Source organism: Amblyomma maculatum, chromosome 1 (genome assembly GCF_055883805.1).
Source record: "Amblyomma maculatum isolate TAMU_Amacu chromosome 1, ASM5588380v1, whole genome shotgun sequence".
In the NCBI taxonomy this organism is placed as follows: Eukaryota; Metazoa; Arthropoda; class Arachnida; order Ixodida; family Ixodidae; genus Amblyomma; species Amblyomma maculatum.
In genome coordinates, this window is record NC_139344.1 from 237,690,551 (window position 1) to 237,712,518 (window position 21,968).

The 21,968-nt window shown below is 44.2% G+C and overlaps 2 protein-coding genes across 3 annotated transcripts in view; both read left to right on the plus strand.

The window, feature by feature from the left end:
* The first annotated feature begins 5,285 nt into the window (after window positions 1-5,285).
* On the plus strand, window positions 5,286-11,857 carry LOC146205980 (uncharacterized). Its single transcript, XM_084608278.1, has 4 exons — window positions 5,286-5,300; window positions 9,963-10,090; window positions 10,166-10,301; window positions 11,393-11,857. Exons 1-4 carry the CDS (start codon window positions 5,286-5,288, stop codon window positions 11,546-11,548), a joined length of 435 nt encoding a protein of 144 aa, XP_084464404.1. The 3' UTR covers window positions 11,549-11,857.
* A 955-nt stretch (window positions 11,858-12,812) lies between these two features.
* Window positions 12,813-21,968, plus strand: part of Dus2 (Dihydrouridine synthase 2) — a 41,734-nt gene continuing 32,578 nt past the window's right edge. Inside the window, exons 1-7 of one of the 2 annotated variants that reach the window (XM_084590636.1) lie at window positions 12,813-13,098; window positions 13,185-13,230; window positions 13,487-13,578; window positions 13,678-13,721; window positions 14,005-14,065; window positions 14,139-14,177; window positions 15,236-15,393. In XM_084590636.1, the coding sequence (XP_084446762.1) occupies window positions 12,982-13,098; window positions 13,185-13,230; window positions 13,487-13,578; window positions 13,678-13,721; window positions 14,005-14,065; window positions 14,139-14,177; window positions 15,236-15,393 (557 nt within the window). In that variant the 5' untranslated portion in view covers window positions 12,813-12,981. Of the gene's footprint in view, window positions 13,099-13,184; window positions 13,231-13,486; window positions 13,579-13,677; window positions 13,722-14,004; window positions 14,066-14,138; window positions 14,253-15,235; window positions 15,394-21,968 lie in introns of both variants that reach the window. The other variant, XM_084590635.1, reaches the window with a different exon arrangement.

Below are 21,968 nucleotides of genomic sequence, written 5' to 3' on the forward strand. Positions count from 1 at the left end.
AGTTCCAGGAATTGGAGGGTCTTGAATGAGTCCCGTCGGATCGAGATAGTGCATGTCGAAAGTAGAAGACAGACCAAGATAATGAGTCTTCAAGGTATACTGCGCACACACAAAACAAAGACGAGAAAGGTACACAACAAGCGCAGGTGTTGCGCTTTTTGTGTACCTTTCTCCTCCTTGTTTTGTGTGCGCGCAGTATACCTTGAAGATATGTCTGACCGACTCGCCCAACAACGCACTCTTTCAAGAGAATGAGGATGGAAGGATGTTTTGGCTCCGTGCGGTCGCATTTTTTTCCCACAACGTTGTTTGCTCCAGGGCATAAAATATGTAAGAAGAAAATTAAAAGGGGTAATAAATGAAATAAAAAAGGTTGGCTCTTCTTTGGTCGATGTTTTCCACCTCCTCCAGTTTCAAGGATACGAAGCATCAGCATTACTCCTAAAAAATGTGATTGGGGATCCAAACAAGCAAAACAAAGCATAGTAAAATTTATTGCATATCGTAGTAATAGCAATGTACTGCACATAACATTCAGGGTAATTCAAAATAACAGATACATTTACACATGCTTCTGTGTAATTAGAAAGAGAAAAAAAACATTAAACATTGATTACCAACACTGCATGCATCGCTTGGCACTAAGAAATGGGGAGGCAAGGATATTCCTTCCCGCTAAATAAAAAAATATATATATTACATTTGATCTTGAATAAATATGCAACTTAGAGCACCCTCTTAAGTTTCAGCACTTTCATTCTTCCCTGCTTAGCGTTGCGCTTACAGTTCTGGGCCTTAACATAGAAGTGCTTCCTGGTAAGAACATACAATTTGATAATTTTGCTTGAGAGGGACATACTGTGATTTTTTTTTTTTTTTTTTTTTGCGCTGGAGTTCATTTGTTCGGTGAAGTTAGGCCCTCACATTAACATGTCAGCAGCGTAACACATCTGGCCATAAACGAGAGATCACGCTGGCAGCCGCGAACAAACAGGAACGCTGCCGCACCGTCCATACACCGCGCGCGAACCTGCACACGCGCGCGATCGCGTGAATGCATCGCCAAGCTGACCGCAGCGCCACCGCGGCCTTCGCGGCAGCGCATGAACCAGAGGATCGCGCTTTCTCGGCGGATACGCCGGCGCTGGCGCCACCTGCCCCTTCTAACCACCATAATGGAAGGGAACAAAATGTAGCGCACCAAGACAAGGACAGAGAAAGAAGACACTCACAGCGCTAACTTCCAACTAATGTTTATTCAAGGAAGAAAGCATGGTTTTATACCACCGCGTATCACATGCGCCAAAGAACATGCGCTAGCAAGTCATGTCACTCAGATACGCAATCTCCTTTGGCAACAACGCGACGGAAGGGTTACTAATACAATCATCTTTCAAAAGAGTAATCCATTCAGCTTCAACTATTTCACGCGTTAACCGGTTTTTGTGCACTTTTAAAACCATACTTTTTTTCAGGAGAGGAATACAATTGCAAACACGGCAATGAGCCGACAAACCTTTACCACACCTGTTACTGACATCCCGGCCATGCTCACGAAGCCTATCATTGAGGCATCTGCCCGTTTGACCAATATATTGCTTGCCACAGGATAGGGGTATTTGATAGACTACATTTTGGATGCAATTAACAAATTTTTCTTTATGTTTCTTTGTGCAGTCTATCACCTTCTTGGCTTCTGACGAAGTTTTAGTGCATAGCTGATTCGGAGCCAAAAAAGCCACTCTAACTCCCGATCGCTGCGCAACTTTTTTCAGATTATGGGACAGCCTATGAATGTAAGGGATGACGGCAATTTTTTCTTTCTTACACGGGGCCTGTTGACTGACATCCGCTTTTTTCTGGCATACTTTCTTCAAAACGCCTTCCGATCCGCCATCCTAAGCGATTTATTTTTAGCCCGGCTGGACAGGTCTTTTGCTGTTACAGTAACTGATACCAATGTTATTAGGATTTTTAGATACGTTGACGACTACCTCATTGTACTTAACAGAAATGACGGTTCCTTCATGGATGACGCTTTTAATGTCCTTGCGCTGTTTCGTAACCATTTCAAACCTCTAGAATTAACATTTGAATTACCTGAAACAGGTGGTATTCAATTCCTAGATATTAACTTCATACTTCATCATGATCGGACGTGCTGGATGTTTAAACCTCGTGGCGAAAAACCATTTTTACCTTTCAATTCATCGCACTCTAAACTTGTGAAACGTTCCATTGCTCGCCTTTCATTTGTTAATTCTCTGAAGAGATCTTGCCCGTACCTCATGCATGACAGTTTTTCACAACAGTGTAAGCGTCTAGAATGTGCCGGGTACCCTTCCCATCTTCTTGTGTCCGTGGCCGAAGGCGTTTTGAAGAAAGTATGCCAGAAAAAAGCGGATGTCAGTCAACAGGCCCCGTGTAAGAAAGAAAAAATTGCCGTCATCCCTTACATTCATAGGCTGTCCCATAATCTGAAAAAAGTTGCGCAGCGATCGGGAGTTAGAGTGGCTTTTTCGGCTCCGAATAAGTTGTCAGCTATGCACTAAAACTTCGTCAGAAGCCAAGAAGGTGATAGACTGCACAAAGAAACATAAAGAAAAATTTGTTAATTGCATCCAAAATGTAGTCTATCAAATACCCCTATCCTGTGGCAAGCAATATATTGGTCAAACGGGCAGATGCCTCAATGATAGGCTTCGTGAGCATGGCCGGGATGTCAGTAACAGGTGTGGTAAAGGTTTGTCGGCTCATTGCCGTGTTTGCAATTGTATTCCTCTCCTGAAAAAAAGTATGGTTTTAAAAGTGCACAAAAACCGGTTAACGCGTGAAATAGTTGAAGCTGAATGGATTACTCTTTTGAAAGATGATTGTATTAGTAACCCTTCCGTCGCGTTGTTGCCAAAGGAGATTGCGTATCTGAGTGACATGACTTGCTAGCGCATGTTCTTTGGCGCATGTGATACGCGGTGGTATAAAACCATGCTTTCTTCCTTGAATAAACATTAGTTGGAAGTTAGCGCTGTGTGTGTCTTCTTTCTCTGTCCTTGTCTTGGTGCGCTACATTTTGTTCCCTTCGATAATGTACCAACAAGCCCAAGTATCTACCATAATGGAGTTTTCAGACGGCCAGTTCAGCCACCATGGGCGCTCAAAGCATCATGGGCCGGTGAGCTACCGAGTGCAGAACTACAACTTTTAGCCAAAACTAATGCAAAGATAAACGTTGTTCTACCGTAAATAATGTCCTAAGATTGAATATTGTGACTATAAATTGCAAAAAGAGAGAGAAACAATGCCAGTGTGAGATTTATCCAATATAAGCGATGGCCCTTTCTCCTATTGGCTTAGTTTTGAGCAGCACAAATACCAATATTTCGCACTTAATAGGCAAACTTTGAAATAAAAAATGTTATGAAAATATTTATCGTTGTGCCATCACTTAAGGAAGTTTTTAGTGGCATTTCGGGAAACAGAAACCATTTATTGGCGACGTCTGCTTTTGCGCCTTCGCTACTATGGCTTTCGCGGTCTATGTACGCACCTTCAGATGATGATGATAACAAAAAAGAAACATTGCAGTAACGCCACTCCACGTACTCGAGCAAAACCGACTGTCCCGCAACAAGTAGCACACCGGCCCATGATTCTTAGCGCGCCCATGGTGGCTGAAGTGCAGCGCCCTCAGCTTTCCCTCTAGTTAGTGTAAGGAACTCTACGGGTTGGGGGTGAAAACTAGGCTTAGCGCCCATAGGAATACTAGGACCCGAAAAATTTCAAAGCAATTTTCTAATTTTACGGCGCACCTATGATCTCGGTATTCGGTACAGAGCAACCATGAACATCCTAGAACAGATCACGAAAGTATGAAATCTCATTAACGAGGCGAAGTATTTTTAAAATACCGCGAAACGTATGCGGGTGCGAGTTGAGAGCGCGACCCATAGAAACACGTGTAAACACACCTTACCGCAACATTTATTCGGTTCAGCAGCGTTGAACCCTTCTCATTTTTGGTGAACGTCTTGTATCACGCCCCGACATCATGTTGCATGGCACACTATATTCCCTTGCGAGTACTGCAAGTCTGACGACTTGCGGGACCGTTCACAGCACGATAAACTGACCGCGCACATTTGCAGACGACAATGCACCACCGGCGCTGTCGCTAGCAGACGCTCCGGAGCTGGAGGCGGCCGCGGTGGGTATCGCCAGCTGCGATGTCGTCTGCTGCAATGCGCGAATCTCGTTCGGTCCATATTGTCATATGGCGTTTCACAACTGCTTTTTAAATGTAATTCTGTCTAGGACGTATCACTGGAGTGACAGTATTATCAAGCTTATTTACCCTATGCGGCAGCATATCAGACGGTAAGCAAGACTGCGCGATTCGCTACTCCCAGCTTGCCTTTTGGCGGTGTCTGGATTCATAACACAGGTTATTCGGGGAGTTTTAACAGTAGAGTGCCTCCGTAATGACGCACCATACTTTATCACACATTTCTTCACAGCGCTGGTCATTTAACGACCGGCCACCCTTTCTGATGTTCTGCGAAATGAGAAAAATGTTCTGGTAAGTTGTGTTTACACGTATTTCTACGGGTCGCCCTCTCAACTCGCACGCCCACATGTTTTGCGGTATTTTAAAAATACTTCGCCTCGGTAATGAGATTTCATATTTTGACGATCTGCTCTAGGATGTTCATAATTGCTTTGTACCGTATAACGACATCACAGGTGCCCCATGAAATGAGAAAACTGCTTTGAAATATTTCGATTCCATGTATTCCTATGGACGCTAACCCTAATTTTCACCCCCAGTCGGCTGCGGTGCCGCGAGCGCCCCCTTTGTTTGTAAACACGGTGTTGGTTATAGACCAACACCGTGTTTACAAACAAAGGGGGCGCTCGCGGTGTTGGTTATAGACGGGTGATGCTACATTCACACCAAATCGGTCTAGGGGCGGGGCCTCCGCTTTTCACGTGTTCAATGACGTCATGGCATTGGCAAAAAATACATACAATAAAAAAGCGCGTCCCCGTGTTCTTTTCGGCCGTCGATCCGCGCGCGCGCTTCTAGATCTCTATCCATTCCACTGTTTCCTAGCGACCATGAGTGACGCTCCTGAACGTCACAAGCTCATTTTGCGACGCTACCTCAGCAACATACATGAGGAAGGAGGCTACTGAGATTGATACTTGAAATGCGAAGAAGATTGTAAAAAGTTGGAGAGATCTCGGCTGACAACGTGAAGTAGCTGTGCGGATTTCATGAGAGTTCGATGCGTCACCCAAAGGTAAGTTCCTTTCACAGTGTCGGCGCTTGTAGCCAGTAATATATGTATGTGTATACGCATGCAAGCATCACTCGATTTTTCTTGTGCCATTTAGCTGCAGCACGGCAGCATTATAAGGAGAACTGTGCAATGCTGTAATGTGAACATTATACAGTAACTAAGAGCAATAATTTCGGTTTTCGTTTGTAGCAAGGATTGCGCAAAATTTATTTGCGTGCGCGCGAAAGAGAGAGAGAGAGAGAGAGTGTGTGCGCGCGTGTGTGTTTGTTTGTATGCGCGCGCGGGAGTCCTGATAAATGAGTGCCTCTTTACATGTTCTCCATAATTCATCATATGACCGAAAAATCCTTATGGACGTGCCTTTCCGGGTAGAGAAAGAAGTTGTAAAAATCTTCATCCTCGGCGAAGAATACTGGAAGAGTGACAACGCGGTATGTGCAACACACTGAAATTGATGATGGTTATACCTAGCTGATTTTCTTTTTTTTTTTTTTCATTCAACTAGCGTTAGGAATTTAGCCTTTCAACTGTAACCGCCTGTAACTAACTACATATACAAATCTGCATGCACATGCATATATATAGATTCAAGAATGATATCAGGGGCCCTATATATATATATATACATATATATACATATATATATATATATATATATATATATATATATATATATATATATATATATATATATATATATATATATATATATATATATATGTGTGTGTGTGTGTGTGTGTGTGTGTGTGTGTGTGTGTGTGTGTGTGTGTGTGTGTGTGTGTGTGTGTGTGTGTGTGTGTGTGTGTGTGTGTGTGTGTGTGTGTGTGTGTGTGTGTGTGTGTGTGTGTGTGTGTGTGTGCGCGTGCATATACACTCGGTATTTCGCGGTAGTTCGGAAGTACTCGGTATTTCTTTGTTGAAGCGCGCGCGGAGAAAATATTAAAAATGGTGTTGACGGCAGCTTAATGATGTTAATTGAATTTTGTTACAATATATATGTTGTAAAAGCGGTGTTATGCATATATTCATCGGCGGCAAAAATTTGCAGGACACTAGAAAATATTTTGTTTTCTGTAAAGTGCCGCATATATGTTGTGACATATTTGCGGGTCCAACTGTTATGTGTTTGACACCAGTTATATACATTCGTCTTCGATTCCATGACGCGCCCTGAAAAGTTTCGTCCCCGTTAGTACAACGAACAGAGCTTGATGCGAGGGCATCGACCGCGTCAACATTCCATGACCATAAACAGTTAAGAAAGAATAAACAGAAACCTCTGAGGTTGCAGTGTCTGAGCCAGCAGTTCCTACAGGGCCTTCAGAAATGCATAGAAAAATTGTGGAAGGTTAGGAAAAGTGCAGTTCAATTCTTTATCATTGTCATGACGAAGAAGTTAACTCCGAAATGAATTATTTTTTTACTATGCTTTCAGAAGGCTAGCCAGTTCTGTGCCAGAGAGTTCTGGCTTGCATTTACAAAGTTCACCAGTAAAGGAATGTTAATCTCTGAAGCCTCTCCCTAAACGAAGGCACCTGCACGACAAATGACACCATTACAATCATTGGCTTAGAAAGGCAAAGTTTTGCCCTATTTCTCATTTCACCAAATAAACTTCAACAAGACGTTGCGGGCTAGTTGGTTCATTGCAAGGGGGAACAGCGCAATCTACACACGGACAAAAGGGGAGGACGAAACGCATACACCAAATAATTCAGCAGGTATTTTTTTTTTAATTTTTAATGACGGATATAGGACGATGCCTCAGTAACCTGCGATTCATTGATAATGGTGCAAAGTAACTCAGGGGACGAATTTAGACAGGTAAGGAAGAGCAATAGGACTAAAATTTTATATGGAGAAAACGAAAGTAACACTTAACAGGCTAGGATCGCAAATAGGAGTTTACGATAGGTAGCAAGGACCTCGAAGTGGTTAGGAAATATGTCATAAATACAGGTATAGCAACCGCCTGTCTCTTCGATGGCAGTCAAATAACTAGAAGAATAAAATTGACTGGGAGTACATTTGGCAGGTACTAGCTCTCAGATCATGAATGGCAGCTGCCCAGTAGTATATCTCAAAAAGTAAATAGTATATCTGACAGCTGTATCTTTTTGGTACTGCCTATTGGGCAGCAATGAGAAGGCTAATAAAATGGTTTCAACATAACTTTTAGACAATGCAGACAGAAAACGATACATTTAACACTAAGAGACAGTAAGCGAGCAGAGAGAGTGGTCAGGAATAAACGTGAGTTATTAATATTCTAGTTGAAACCAAGAAGAAATGGACATGGCAGGGCATTTAATATTCAGGCAAGCTAGCCGATGGTTGCTATAGGGTAATTGACTGCATTTCAAGAGCAGGCAAACGTCACAGAGGGAGGCAGAAAGGTGGGTGAATGAGATCAGGAAGTTTGTGAGGACTAGGCGGGTGCAGCTGGCTCAAGACACGGTTAATTAGCTGATGTATATGGCAGAGGCCTTTGCCCTGCCGTGGGTACGGTCAACCTGATGGCAATGGTGTGCATTGAAAAGCACTCATAATAATTAAAAAAAAAAAAAAAGAGTGTTTACCATGTTATGCCATTATTGCTATGCATACATCTGAGTCACACCCACTGTATGCCGTGTGCAGATTATCCTTTCTTTAGCTGGTTTGTACAGACAGTGCAGACTATATATCTGGAAATAAAAGCATGTTTCTCATGTATTTTTTATTGCATGCATAGTGCATCTCTGTTTGTCTTTTAATTCCTGCACATGGCTTCGTTTTTTTGTTCTTCTTTGTAATGAAATTGCGTTCATTCCAATGTAAATAATGTGCATAATAAATAAACTTAATTGAATTTTCAATCACTTCGAAGTCTTCCCTGCATATCATGCCGTCTTCGAGAAAATGAATGTATCGATTGCTTTTACTTGCATATAAAAGTTGATGCATGGTGTGAAAGCTACAGGTACTGTATGTTCTGCTAAATTTATGAAGGGCATGGGGTTATGCTTTCAGTTCTGAGATTTTTTTTTTTTTTTTTAACTATATCAAGCAGAAATCTTCACCATTTAGGGTATAGTTTATGGAAAAATAGTCAGCTGGTTCCAGCTAGAGCCAGTTAGGTCTAGAATAGCCCCAAGAGCTTAACTAGCTGTTAAAGATTTTTGTCCAGTTAAAAAAATTGAATTTTTTAAAATTACAACGGTATGATCGAATGAGAGCAGGCATAATAAAAATGCAGCTTTGATGAATGCTGCTGTGAGAGACATGGTAAACATTACTGTTATAATTAGCTTATTTTCTTTATTTCTTTTTCTTACCGGTTTAATTATTATTGTTAATTAAGTGGAAGCAAAACATTTTTCTCGCCCCAGGATATGGTATTGAAGACTGCATGAAACACCTGAGCTGCAGCTAGAAGAAAATATGATGAGCACAGCATAAGAACGGACAAGGGGTATTAGGTATAGGACCGTATATACATATGTATAAAATGAAATAAATTAAGATCCCGAGAGTAAAATGGATGTGCCATTTTATTAGCAGCATATAATTAAGTTGCGTAATATGTACGTATAGATCGATAAGCCTATAATTTTGATGATCGACGTAGCTCCGCAAATGCACGGTTCGAATGATCACAATTAAAGGTATCGTTCAAGAACAATATCTCTAAGCTCACATCGAGTGCACATAGTAAGTTTGTTTAATCATCACTCACATTCCTGTTGCCGCAGCTATATTATAGTGTGAAACTCAACGAGATTCGTGCGCTCTTTAGGCGAAGATTTGCAAAAAAAAAAAAAAAAGTGAATAAATAGCTGGAAAGACTGCTTATGCTAGCATAAGGAATTTTAGGTTCCCGCTGCTGGCTTGCCACAACGAGTACAGGGTACACAAGCGGCCGTCATGGCTCAAAAGTTGAAGCAGGCGGGCGACGCTTTCCACGCAGCCGCCGCGCCGGAGCAAAGCTTTTTTTTTTTTTTTTTTTGTGTGTGTGTTTTTTTTTTGCCGACGCCATGACGTTTTTGGTCACGTGAAAACCAGAGGCCCCGCCCCTAGACCGATTTGGTGTGAATGTAGCATCACCCGTTATAGACCAACACCGCGAGCGCCCCCTTAAACACGGTGTTGGTTATAGACCAACACCGTGTCCAACACCGTGTTTACAAACAAAGGGGGCGCTCGCGGCGCCACAGCCGACTGGGGGTGAAAAATACGCTTAGCGTCCATAGGAATACATGGAATCGAAATATTTCAAAGCAGTTTTCTGATTTCATGGGGTACCTGTGATGTCTCTCTGCTGCGGCACTCTGCTGCGGCGAGAATCGCATCATGTGAAAGGCCGTTTCACATGATGCGATTCTAGCCGCAGCAGAGTGCGATTTCAGCCGCACAGCGACAGAAGGGCCCGCCACTTCCGTCGCAGAGCGGCTGCGGCAGACTTCCAACATGTTGGTCGCACGCCGCTCCCGTCGCAGCGATCGTTGCGAACGAGACAGCCGCCAGCCCATTGAGAAAGAGATTGGTAAAGAGCGGTCACTCGGCGAAAACGCCCCAGGAAATGACGCGCGACTTTTTGCGCTGCCGCCGATTGATGGATGGCGGCACCAACGTGCGCGGACGCGCGCGCGACGGCACTCGCTGCAGCGGCAGCAGCGGTAGCCCGCCGGAGCAGACGACAAGAAGGTGTCGAAGGGAGCGATAGTGTGTCCGTGCCTCGCCGCGCTTGTGCGGCACAGACATCTCGTGGGCTGCTGCGCGGAACGACAGCGGTTGGAAACGACGGCAAGGTGAGCCACGTTTTTTGCTTAACTACGCTGCATTTCAAGCAGTTTACGCTGACCATGCCGGCCGGTGCCAATAAGTTTCGCAGCCCGCCGGAGCAGACGACAAGAAGGTGTCGAAGGGAGCGATAGTGTGCCCGTGCCTCGCCGCGCTTGTGCGGCACAGACATCTCGTGGGCTGCTGCGCGGAACGACAGCGGTTGGAAACGACGGCAAGGTGAGCCACGTTTTTTGCTTAACTACGCTGCATTTCAAGCAGTTTACGCTGACCATGCCGGCCGGTGCCAATAAGTTTCGCAGCTCGTGAACAGGCGCGCCGGCTGTTCAGGCGCAGTTCGTTACGCCGTAACTCTGGCGGTTCCCAACCACGGCGAGGTGTAATATGTTGTGTTCGCGGGAAGCAGCTTCATTTCGAACAGTTTAGCTCGTCACGCTTGACAAAGTGGCATGTGAAGGCACCAAGGGACGCCGTTGCTCCAAAATGGCGTGTTCGCCGGCCGGTGCGGCCATGCTGACGCAGTTTGCCGAACGGCTATAGTTTTGCTAAGTGTCGCGTTTAGCAGAGCAACGGTAAAGTGAGAAGCGTTTCATTCTTGACTTTCTTGTTAAATTACGCAGTATTTCAGGCAGTTTAGCTCGGTACGGCGCTCTGCGCTTCACAAAGTCGCACGTGAACAGCAGCAAACAGGCATGACAAGGCGCTCGCCAATATGGCTCGCCGGCCGCGATGACATGTGACATGGCGTGAGGTTTTGCGAACGGCTAGTTTTGCGTGGTGTCGCGTTTAACAGGGCAACCGCAAGGTGAAAAATGTTTCATTCTTGTAAAACTGCGGGGCATTTCGGGCAGTTTAGCTCAGCGCGGTGGTCTGCGCTTCACAAAGTCTCGTATGAAAGGCAAGCCAACATGGCGTGCTCGCCGGCCGCGGTTTTGCGAACGGCTAGTTTTGCGTGGTGGCGCGTTACATTTAACGGGACAACGTTAAAGTGAAAAATGTTTTATTATGCGGCAAGCTTCATTGCTTCAGCTGTTCAGTGCTCTTGAAGAATATTGTTAGATTAGTGGCTGTTATTTCACGCTCTGTAGAAATGCATTTTCAGATAGGTTAGGTTAGCCTGCATTTCCTGACCTCTACGTTGCAAGAGTAGCTTTTGTATCAATTTTACGAATGACACCTTTTCTGTTCTGGACCATAACTGCTGCTGACCAAGTTTTCAGTACCCACCCACATGCACAGGTGTGTGCGCGGTGCAGTGGCCTTACATTTCATTGCAACCTTCTGCATAATGTTCATTCCTTTTCCAACAGCACTGCATGCACCCACGGACTGCAGCCGAAGCACGGCAGATGCGACGAGTGAATGGTGTGGCCTTCCCTCAAGCGTCAGTACTCCTCTCTGCCCTGGACAATACAAGTTACCCTTGCCAAGGTAGCCACTACTGGGACTGTGTAGTTTATGTATAATGCCTGGTTTGTTACATATCATTTGCAATAATTCGGAAATCAGTTATGCTATTTTTTGTCGCTACCTAAGTGCTGTTTCTCACCTTGTGTATATTTATTTTTCTGTATTGTGCACATCGCCTAATGTGTGTCAAGTATTGTCAATGCATCCGTCTATAGGGTGTTGAATATTTGGGGGCTGGGATTTAAAAAATTCCTTTGCAAAATCTACTGCCCCATTCGAGCTGAAATAACGTTCACAAAGTAGCAAAATATCGTCTACGTTATCTGATAAGTGATTCAACATCGGTACGTGCCTAGATTTTCCGAAATCGAGGAAAAACTGCTCTCGGCGGCGTGCACAATTTTCGCAGAAGAGAGTCGAAAAGCTATTTTGACATGATGCGTCATCTGTCGGGCAGCGAGGCAAGCGCGCCAACGGCCGGGATGGAGCTTGTCTCACTGCTCGACAGATGACGTATCATGTCAAAATAGCTTTTCGACTCTCTTCTGCGAAAATTGTGCACGCCGCCGAGAGCAGTTTTTCCTCGATTTCGGAAAATCTAGGCAAGTACCAATGTTGAATCACTTATCGGATAACGTAGACGATATTTTGCTACTTTGTGAACGTTATTTCAGCTGGAATGGGGTAGTAGATTTTGCATAGGAATTTTTTAAATTCCAGCCCCCAAATATTCAAGACCCTGTACATCTGTTGAATCTCGTGTTTTATATGCAGCAAAATAAATTCATTTCACAAAGCACTTGGCGTCTTTTCTGCAACACTGTTTTGCAAAGGCTGTGGCGCAGCTGCGTTGATGGCCAGTTTAGAGAACTGGGAATCTATTTTTCCTGTTGTTATGCATGCTGAAAATAAATAGAAACATTAGCAGATTATTTAAAACCAAAATAATGCGCCAAAAGGGCAGGGAAGGGCGCAGCGCATGGCTAGCATTTAAATCGCGCGCCCTTCAGCAAGACCGGAAGTAGTTGCCGCCGGCCGGTTGGTGCACTACAGTCAAACGGGCCGCTCTTTACCAATCTCTTTCTCTATGGCCAGCCTATGGAATTCAGCCTGATGTGACTGTTGTACGTAGTTGCGTACAAAACGAAAAAGTTAAAAATGTCTATTTTGCATAAAGTGTTTATATTTTGATAAAAAATATAAATTAAATCCTACATTTAATCTTACGCGTGTTCTACCTGTATTGTTCGTAAAATATGATGGTGCCGCCGCTCGTGCCGCATCCCGCATCGACAGAAATCGCTGGTGCCGCAAGCCCGCAAGCATTTGCGCCGCAACGACGCTGCGACTGGGCCGAAATTTTTCGTGCGCGTCGCACCATGTGTCTCTTGCGAGCTGATTACGCGTGCTAGAGTTGCACTATTATGGTTTACCATGATAAAGACTGTTTTAAATTCACGGTGATTGTTGACACAGAGGCAAAACAAACATGACATTAAGTATTGATTATGAGAACAAAGTTATACTGGCGCCCATGGTTAGGATAGGAACTTTGCCCATGCGGCTTCTTGCTTTGCATTATGGAGCCGACCTTGTTTACACGGAGGTACTTTGCTCGCTATGTCGCCGTTCGTGCTGGCAAAATTACCTTGTTTCTATAAGTTCGAGTTTAATTGACACGTCTTTTCTTAGGAGCTCATCGACTACCGGCTACTGAAGTGTCAGCGCATCGATAATAGTGAGTACTATACCTTCGCATTATACTTGCCAGTGTTTTGAGGCCTGCACTCCACTCTTAGTTTTATACTCGCGTTGACGACGGTGCAAGTACAATACAATGATTGCGAGTACAATACAATCGCTTATTCATTCGTTGCACCAGAACGCTTAAAGCGTCAGTGGTAGTGCTGATTGGCTCCCAGTGTAAAATGCACATGCTTTCAGTGCGGAGCCGGGCATGCTCACGTATTACTGTTTGCTCTTAAATTTTATAGAGGTACTAGGCACCGTGGACTTTGTCGACGATGATCACCAAATCGTGTTCAGGACATGTGAGAAAGAGAAAGGCCGCAACATCTTGCAGATAGTGAGTATTCGGCTGCTCAAAGTGGCATTACTACCATGGCTGCACGGCAGCTAAATAATGAGCATGTTTTAAATAATGCTATTTCTTACTGCCTTTTAGGGAACCTGCAATCCTGAACGGGCTGTGCAGGTTGCGAAGTTGGTGTGAGTATAGCACTTTCATTGGACTAGGATCACCACATGGGAGATCCTTTACTAATTTTGTTTAAATATACGGATTTGCCCCCTAAATCAGATTTTTTCGCGGAATATTGGGCATATGTTGTGATCCGTTGACCATGGTTATAGCGTAACAGTGCACAGCACGGAAGACAAAACAGTGCTATTGTATACTGTCTGTTGGTAACTATGGTAATCTCAAACCAAGTCGCCCGACAACTGGTTTTTGTCTGTTCGGTTGTATTGCTGACACAGAAATCTTTTTCAGTGAGAGAGACGTGGCCGGGATAGACGTGAACATGGGCTGTCCAAAGGAATTTTCCATTAAGGTCCTGTCAGTAGCATGAGAAACTATTAGTTAGAGTGTGGTTGGCAGATTTAGATTTTCCCAATTTTTTGCAGGGTGGAATGGGTGCAGCTCTGCTTACACAAGCTGAAAAGGTGAAAGACATCTTGACAGCCCTTGTTCAAAGCACTGACTTGCCTGTAACATGCAAGATTCGAGTTCTTGAGAAGGTACAGTGCTGACACACAGTGTCTTGAATTTTCATCTTTTGGACATCCTTCCTGCTATACAGTGGTCTTTTATTACAGAGGGACTGGGAACTTGTGGTCATATATCTTCTTTTAGAACGCAAGTGAGCACAGCGCTCCAATGTCTGTCGATTGCAGAGTTGCCTTTGCGTCACTGATTAGTTTTGTATTTTGCTATCGACATGCCGTTCTCTTTTCCCTTGCCCTCTGCATAATTGTGTCGGTCGCTGACTGTGCCGTCACTTTATCCGTCGCAGCCTGGTTCCAAGTGTTAGAAGTTCTCCTAGTCCTGGAGATCCCATTTCCCGGTTTGGCACCATGTTGTAGGAGCAGGCAATGACGACACGGAGACACTTTCTTGGAAATACATGACAAAACTTTTTGACCCTTTACAGGGGTCAATCAAGGGTATATAGCATATGGCTTCTGTCTTTCAATCCGCAAAGCATAGTGAACGTGATCCGCAGGCGAGCCTGTCTGTCTGTCTGTCTCGGAGGGCAAGTTCCCCTTTATGTCTAGACTTTCAGGCACCAGACCATGAGGTAGGCAGCAGAGGGGTCGGTTGTGAAGCATTATCTTACTCCTGCTCGGCTCCCACGCCGCGCTGCGCACAGGAGAAGGTAACACCCCCCTCACACACACAATGCAAAAAGAAGAGGGGTGAAGGCGATCACTGCACAGGCACAAACTTTCACCACAAAAGGAAAGAAAACTCAACACCATGCTTTCAAATTGTAGCTTGTGCAAGACAATAGAAATCTTGAACATTATCTTTTCTGTTAGAAAACAATACACCAAAGATACTGTGGCTGACAAGCTGCGTGTTCGCCCTATAAATTATACTGTCTTAATTTCGTGCACTTACTAACGTAAAATAAGATTGAGGATTTCATCACAAATGCTCAGGTTTTGTCATTGTGTTGAACATAGATTTTTCTTTTTGACCACTGTTTTTATTTATACAGCTTGCAGACACACTGGCTCTGGGCAAACTGATCGAATCTACTGGTGTAAAAGCTATTGCTGTCCATGGGCGTACAAAAGAAGAACGACCGCAGCATGCTAACAGAAATGCAGTTATTAAGGCACTGGCTGGGCACGTGGGCATTCCTGTCATTGCAAAGTAAGTTTGGTAAACTGATAAGTAATGCTTTTTTGAAATATTGCCAGAGTTCTGTATCTCTTCATAGATGTGTTTTAGCTGTATACTAGTGATCTTAACCTTGTGTCACCACATGGGCTGCATTTGCAATTTTGTTTCTCATGGGCAAATGCTTATAAACGGATGGAAAATATAGGGTATAAAGGAAGCTCCAGCTTAACCGGCAAAGTTTAACTGAGAACTTAGATTTGGGGAGGTGGAAATTACTGCTGCTTAATTTGCCCCCAAAGTATGTCTTGCGTCTAGCTTTTAATGTGCGGTGAGAAACCAGTTAGTGTAAAGCTATCAACAGTGATAAGAGGTGAGCACAGATGGAAATAAAGCTGAGATGCAATGGTATAGCTCTTTGGGAACAGTTGAGTTGAAATATCTTGTGCCAGTGGGTTGCATAACAAGCTTCATGGGCCACGTGTTTGGGACTCCTCCTGTATAACGGTTTGGTACTGGTCAGATCAGTGAAGTCTGTTGTGTACCAGAGCTGTGCTTTATTCCCAGTGCTTCCTAGCCGACTGTATTTAGTATTTAAGGAGCCACTTCAACATGGTAACTTCGTTTTTATTGTAATGGTGGAGCAGTTTAAAAGTTTAAGATCTGTGAGCTGCAGTTGTCTAGGGTTCTTGTTTTAACTGGCAGACATATTTGAAATGAGCGAGAACAACACAAAGTAATGTTTCGGGTCCTGTTTGCAAATTTTTTCTTCAATAGCCTTTGTACAGGCACACATACTAGAAGTAGTTTCGTGCCTCCCTTCCTCTGTTCCATTTATTCAGACGTGCAGTAATTCCCAGTGAGGTGTTTTTGGTACCAAACTTGTGTGGGGAGAGATGGCCATAGCGTTTGACATTTAGGCTTATATTGTTGCATGACAATATTATGAGCACAGTCATCTCACTCACTCACTTGTGTCTGCGAGTGTGAGCAAAAGTGAGATTTGAGTTGTTTCCTTTTGGGTGATGTTGAGAGAAAAGTAGATTGATGGTAAAACGCAAAACTTCCTTAAAGGGGTCATGACAGCTAACAACTGAGCATAAACTGATTATTGCATTTCACTCCTCACACGGTAAATTATAAATCTTCGAAATTTGATTCGAAATTTGAGCTCATTCCGTGCAGTAGATAATTTTAAAATTAAGTTTTATTATTATCGGAATCGGCTTTCTGGTCTGGCAACCATTGGCCGCTGACGTCACGTCAACGCTGACGTCCCCATGTCGTCTGCTATTCGTGGTGCCGGCTGCACTCTTGCATGCACGTCGTGAATGGTGGTCACAGAGGTTTTTTTTCTTTTTTTTCAGCAAAAATATTTTATTCACTTATTCTCTTTTCTTTGAGAAGCCTTCACTATAATATGTGACCTTAGAGATCCTCAGACTTGTTTTAGGCTTCGTTTAGAGATTGCTGAGGAGGCCAAAATCGACGGGCTCATGCTGTATAATTTAGGCATGTAATTAGAAGCGTATTATTCTTATGTTATGAGAGTTGGCTTGTTTTAGCAACAAGCGCTCCTGCTTATAAAAAGGTACTTGTCCAATGTTTCCTTAGGCCGTGTACATGTGTCGCGAAAGTGAACAGGGGATAGCGTTATGTTCCTGATTGTTGAGCTATTGCCGTTGTTCCTTGGGTCCAAAAACTAAAAGTAAATCTCAAACAAGCATACCTTGACGCGAGAGCATACTTTACGACATTAGAGGAGCAGCTAAAGCTTTTGAACGAATTGCTACCTCGTGACCTGATGTTACATGCTCGTGTTAGCAAGACTTAATTATTTTCGGCTGGTAAAGCATTTTTGCAAAGCTATGTTCAGTCTGGCCATGCCCAGCACACGAAAGCATGTGCCACCGCCGCCGCTTCTGTCCCGTCATCGCAAAACCAGATGCGATTTAATTGCTGTTCAGTGCATGCCCGCACCGAACAAGAGCCTCCCAGTCTCCGCCGTCTCCATCTCACCTTCCCCGCAGCCGCGCGCGATTGCGGCGGACTCCTGAGCCTCAACTTCTGTTTTTCTATTGCTTCTCCAGCAAATCACTCGTGAGTGCTTCAACGTATTTAGTGTGTGAATCCTAAATTCCCGCAGGAATGCACTGATTTGCGGATTGCGACTGCGCCCCCAGCGTATTTGTTTACATCGCTTTTGCAATGACTGAATGTATGCTGCTCATTCGCATGGCATAAAATGCAAGCTGAGCTGGCAATACCAAAACGATCCACTTCTTTTCGCATCAGTTGCACATTTATTTGTTCACAAGCTACAACTGCGCTGCAAGAAGCGCCGTGGATGCTATGTCCCCTGCCTGCGTTGGGTATACACACAAGTGGCGCTGACAGCTGCCGGCTGCGCTCACTAGACAAGGTCATATATATTGACGCTTCCCGCTCAATGTACACTTGCTTTGTGTTGTAAGCAGTCGTCGATTTGGGGTCGCTACTGCCAGAACTACACTCGATGGCCGCATGCAACCGTTAAGCTTGTGAATGCGCGTTCAGTAATCACCGAAACTCTAGACCCAAACCCCGCATACTCGCGCTAGGCCTACTCGTCGCTGAACGAGCTGGCAGTTCGGCGCCGGCTAACATTTCTGGTGAAGGTCATTGCTGATGACGAGGGGGAACATATAAAGTGTGGTCTCATGTTTTCCTTTTTTTGACACTGCTAAGCTACAGACAAGCACAGCTGTTCAGGCCTTTCACTCATCAGGTGTCAAGTCCTCGCTCGGCCTCCGATCCCACCAAAACAGATCGGACGACCGTCCGCTAATCAGTTCTGTCGGCGTCACGGGGCCGAAAACCTCACACTACAGTGATAGGTGACCGTTGGCTGTGCTGGCGTCGTTGCCGGAGTAATGAAAGATCAGTGCGTCGGCAAGCTAAGGAACCGTGCAGCCCACTGACTGTGAGCAGGCCTTATGCTGAAGAAAACATACCTTACTCTATATCGCTTTCGTGCGGTAATATCTTCATCAAGCACTTCTGCATGAGGGACAACCACTGTATCAGTTGTCCCAAGAAAAAAAATAAAAGACGTCCTTTGATGTTGCAGCCTGCATTGCAGATGACGCTCTGCCGCGTATCCTCTGTGACATCACATGAGCATTTCAATGTGGCGGTCGCTCTTGGTGGGAGGAGCTTCCGAATTCCGATTTCTATCGCGTTTGTTTGTAATATACGCTAAAACTTTGCTAGTAGGATCACAGACCTGTATATTATTCACAGAAGAATAAAACGGCAACACATTGAACGACTCTGTCATTGTCTCTTTAAGTTCGTTTCGCTGAATCCTTTTACTCGAGGACAGTTCTACAGTGCATTCCACTTATAACGATGCCAGAAATAGCGATACAGTGAAACCTCGTTATAACGAACAGTTAAAAAATCAGAAAATAGTTCGCTCTATCCATAATTCGTAATATAAAATTTCGTAGAAAATACACGCAAGAGCAGCGAAATTCAATCAGAGAAGGCACAGCAACTTGGAGGGTGCCTACTTGGGTCACGTCCATTTATTTACGCGCAAAGAACTGCATTATCACGGCCTGCTTTTTTGTGTTGATCGCGTTCCGTATCACGCCCTGTTCCACAGTTTGCAAACACTCAACAAGGGCAAACCCACTGCAATAGCACTGCAATAGCACTGCAGTGGCAGCGCAGTAAATCCAATGCAGCAAGCGCTTCTTGTGAAGTCGGAATGTTCTCATCGTCTGCAGGGTCAGCCTGAGCTTCGTCTGCGGGATGTTCAGAAACTTCCACAGCGATTTCGGCGTCCGCCAGTACAGCCGTGGTCGCCGTGATGTCTTCGCCGCCTACAAAGTCCTCTACAGTCATTGTTGCGGGCATGTCACCAACCGCATGTCAATATCCGTTTTATGCCGAACCGCGTTCGCTATGGGAAGTTAAAAATACATGTGTTTGACAAAATAATTTCGGAAGAGTTCGATATATTCAATAATTTGTAATATGCGTGTTTGTTATATCGAGGTTTGACTGTATATCACTTATAACGATCAAATTCTTGAGATTTATCATTTTTCCTATTGCCCCTATGTAAAAATAAACCAGATATAACTATTATCGGCGGTACATCGGATATGATAGCTTTATCGCCACCCGGTAGGTGTTTACCATGACAGTTTGACTGAATATTCAATAAAAGTTCAAATATTAAGAAGGCAATGACGTGAATACTTGACATATGCGGCAAAAACGGAAGGAAATGAGCACTATCATTATCGCAATCGCAGCCGCGCAAAGGGTGCTGCTGTGACCGTATTGTCATCGCCATAGCCGATTCTGCATCCGTGGAAGATTGCGGCGACCACATTGACGGACAGCGCGATAGCTCATGAGACGAATTGGCAGATTCATCGGGATTTTTGGCAGGGTTTCAAGGTTGGAAGCCTCTTGAAAAAATATGGATATTCGCACTCTACGATTTTAACAATCATCAAGGCTAGGGATGTCCTTCAGTTCATCCAGTTGCTAATCGGTCTTGTGCACGCAAAAAGGACTGCCGCCGGCGTAGTATGCGCTACTGGAAGCGATGCTCACAGCGATTATGAAGCTTCAGCTGCTGCTCAAGTGAATGCGAATTTCTGACTTTAAGTATGCTTAAGCTCTTTTATCGCTATTGATGTATACTGTAATAAAGTGTTTAGTGCTCTTTACGATGACTAGCTTTGTTCAACCCGATTTACTCATCGCTAGTAAGTAGGCAAGCTTACATGCATGGGAAAATACGTGGGTGGGCTTTTTTTTTCACCGGTCCAGGTATAATGATAATCGGTTATAACGATTGGATTTTCAGGTTTTCTTAATAAGTGGACTGCACTGTATTGTAAAGGTGACAGTTTGTTTACTATGGACACAGAAACAAGCGATGAGGAAACAGCCAAGTGACTGGTGTACAGAAAACCAGATGGAATTAGTATTGCAATTTAGAGTTCATCCAGTAATGATTATGGAAAACACCTCCCAAATGAGAAATTTTAACGTTGGAGGCACTTAGATCGCTCTTAAAGAGGTCCTGCAACATAATTTGTGCTCATTGTCTTGCTTTTTTGTTGCAGTTGGTGATTTCGGCGATGGTATTACCATCGCTTAAAAACACGCATATTGCAGTACTTAATATTTTAATTTGCTTGAGAACCAAAATCATGGTACTGATAGTGTTGGCACACAGTGGTGGTTATTTGCCGTGGTTATGACATCCACTGGAGAGCTTTTGACGATTGAATGAATAGCAAATGCACTGCCAACTGTGCCCATTAGGAAAAATATGTTATGTTGCATTAAGGACCTGTCACACTAGCGCGACACGACGCCGACACACACCCGACAACGACACCGACGGTTGGCCAACTCGTCGGCCGACCGTGTCTGCGGCCGACCAAGCTGTCACACTAGGCCGACGACGACGTCAACACGACCGAAAACCAAATGTCTTCCCAGTGTGACAGGCTTTGAGGCCGGGGACACCGACAAAACCAGTCTGCCGACTGTCGGTGACCGAGTCTACCCGAGATCGGCCGCCGAGCAAAAACTTTCTCGAAACGCAAAGCCAACTCAGTGCATCACGTCGACGGCGAATACTTTTCAGCACTAATATACGTAAAAAAGTAAAATCAATATATAATCCCTGACCGAAATGCGAGCATGAGCCGCCAAAATACTCGGGGCTGCCGAATGCGTGTGGAATATCAACGGCAGCGTTTTCTTTTCGGGGCGAGTGAATTCGGTGCGCATAGATTTGCGGCGCGCGTCGGGACCGTGAGCAATCTTTTCGCGTTCCCGAACTGCACAGAATAGTGGTGCAAAATGAACATAGTATGTGACAAAGAAATGACGAAAAGAAGCGATTATTTTCCTGAAGCCAGCAGAGATGCCGATCCTCCTGCGCACTTCGATCGTTGTGTTTACAGTCATAACGTCTAGCCGCTGCGTCGCTACTTCGCAAGCCAATTTAAACGCTACGTTATGCATCACGCAATAAATTTTTGTTCCATAATTGAATGTGTTTCAAAAATTGTGTGCGCAAAAAAGCGCGGAACTTGTGTAACTGATGTAACTGATTTGCTCGTTTTTCTTCTGGTCCCTTTTTTTAACTTTCTACTTTTTTCTCTTGGTTTTTGTCTTAAATGTTCGTACTACTTTTTTCCTCTTTTACTCCTGACTGACTGTTTTCATTGCTTTAACACAATGACGAGGCCTTACATCAAATAATGCTTTGCAATGTTTTTGCACATTTTTTGTGCAATTTTGATTTATTTTGCACAGTTTCAGTGTCCGTGGCTGTTTTGACATCTGCATACTATATCGACGTCCTTGTCTGTTTTGACATCAGATTGACTTTTTTGGCTCAAATTAGTTGATTACTTCACATCAATGAAATTTTGCACACACACATTTTTTCACCCTCTACCTCATACAACAATTTTTTTACTCATTAATCAAGTCGTTTCTCGACAGTGACGGTGTGACATCCACACGGATGCACAAATCGTGTCCATACTCATGAGACTATAAAACCTTAATTAGTCCTTAAT

Excerpts from the sequence above, each read along its gene's own strand:
- LOC146205980 (XM_084608278.1), top strand. Across the intron at positions 10,091-10,165 it reads CGGTTGGAAACGACGGCAAG|TTTCGCAGCCCGCCGGAGCA; the intron begins GTGAGCCACGTT and ends GGTGCCAATAAG. Across the intron at positions 10,302-11,392 it reads CGGTTGGAAACGACGGCAAG|CACTGCATGCACCCACGGAC; the intron begins GTGAGCCACGTT and ends CTTTTCCAACAG.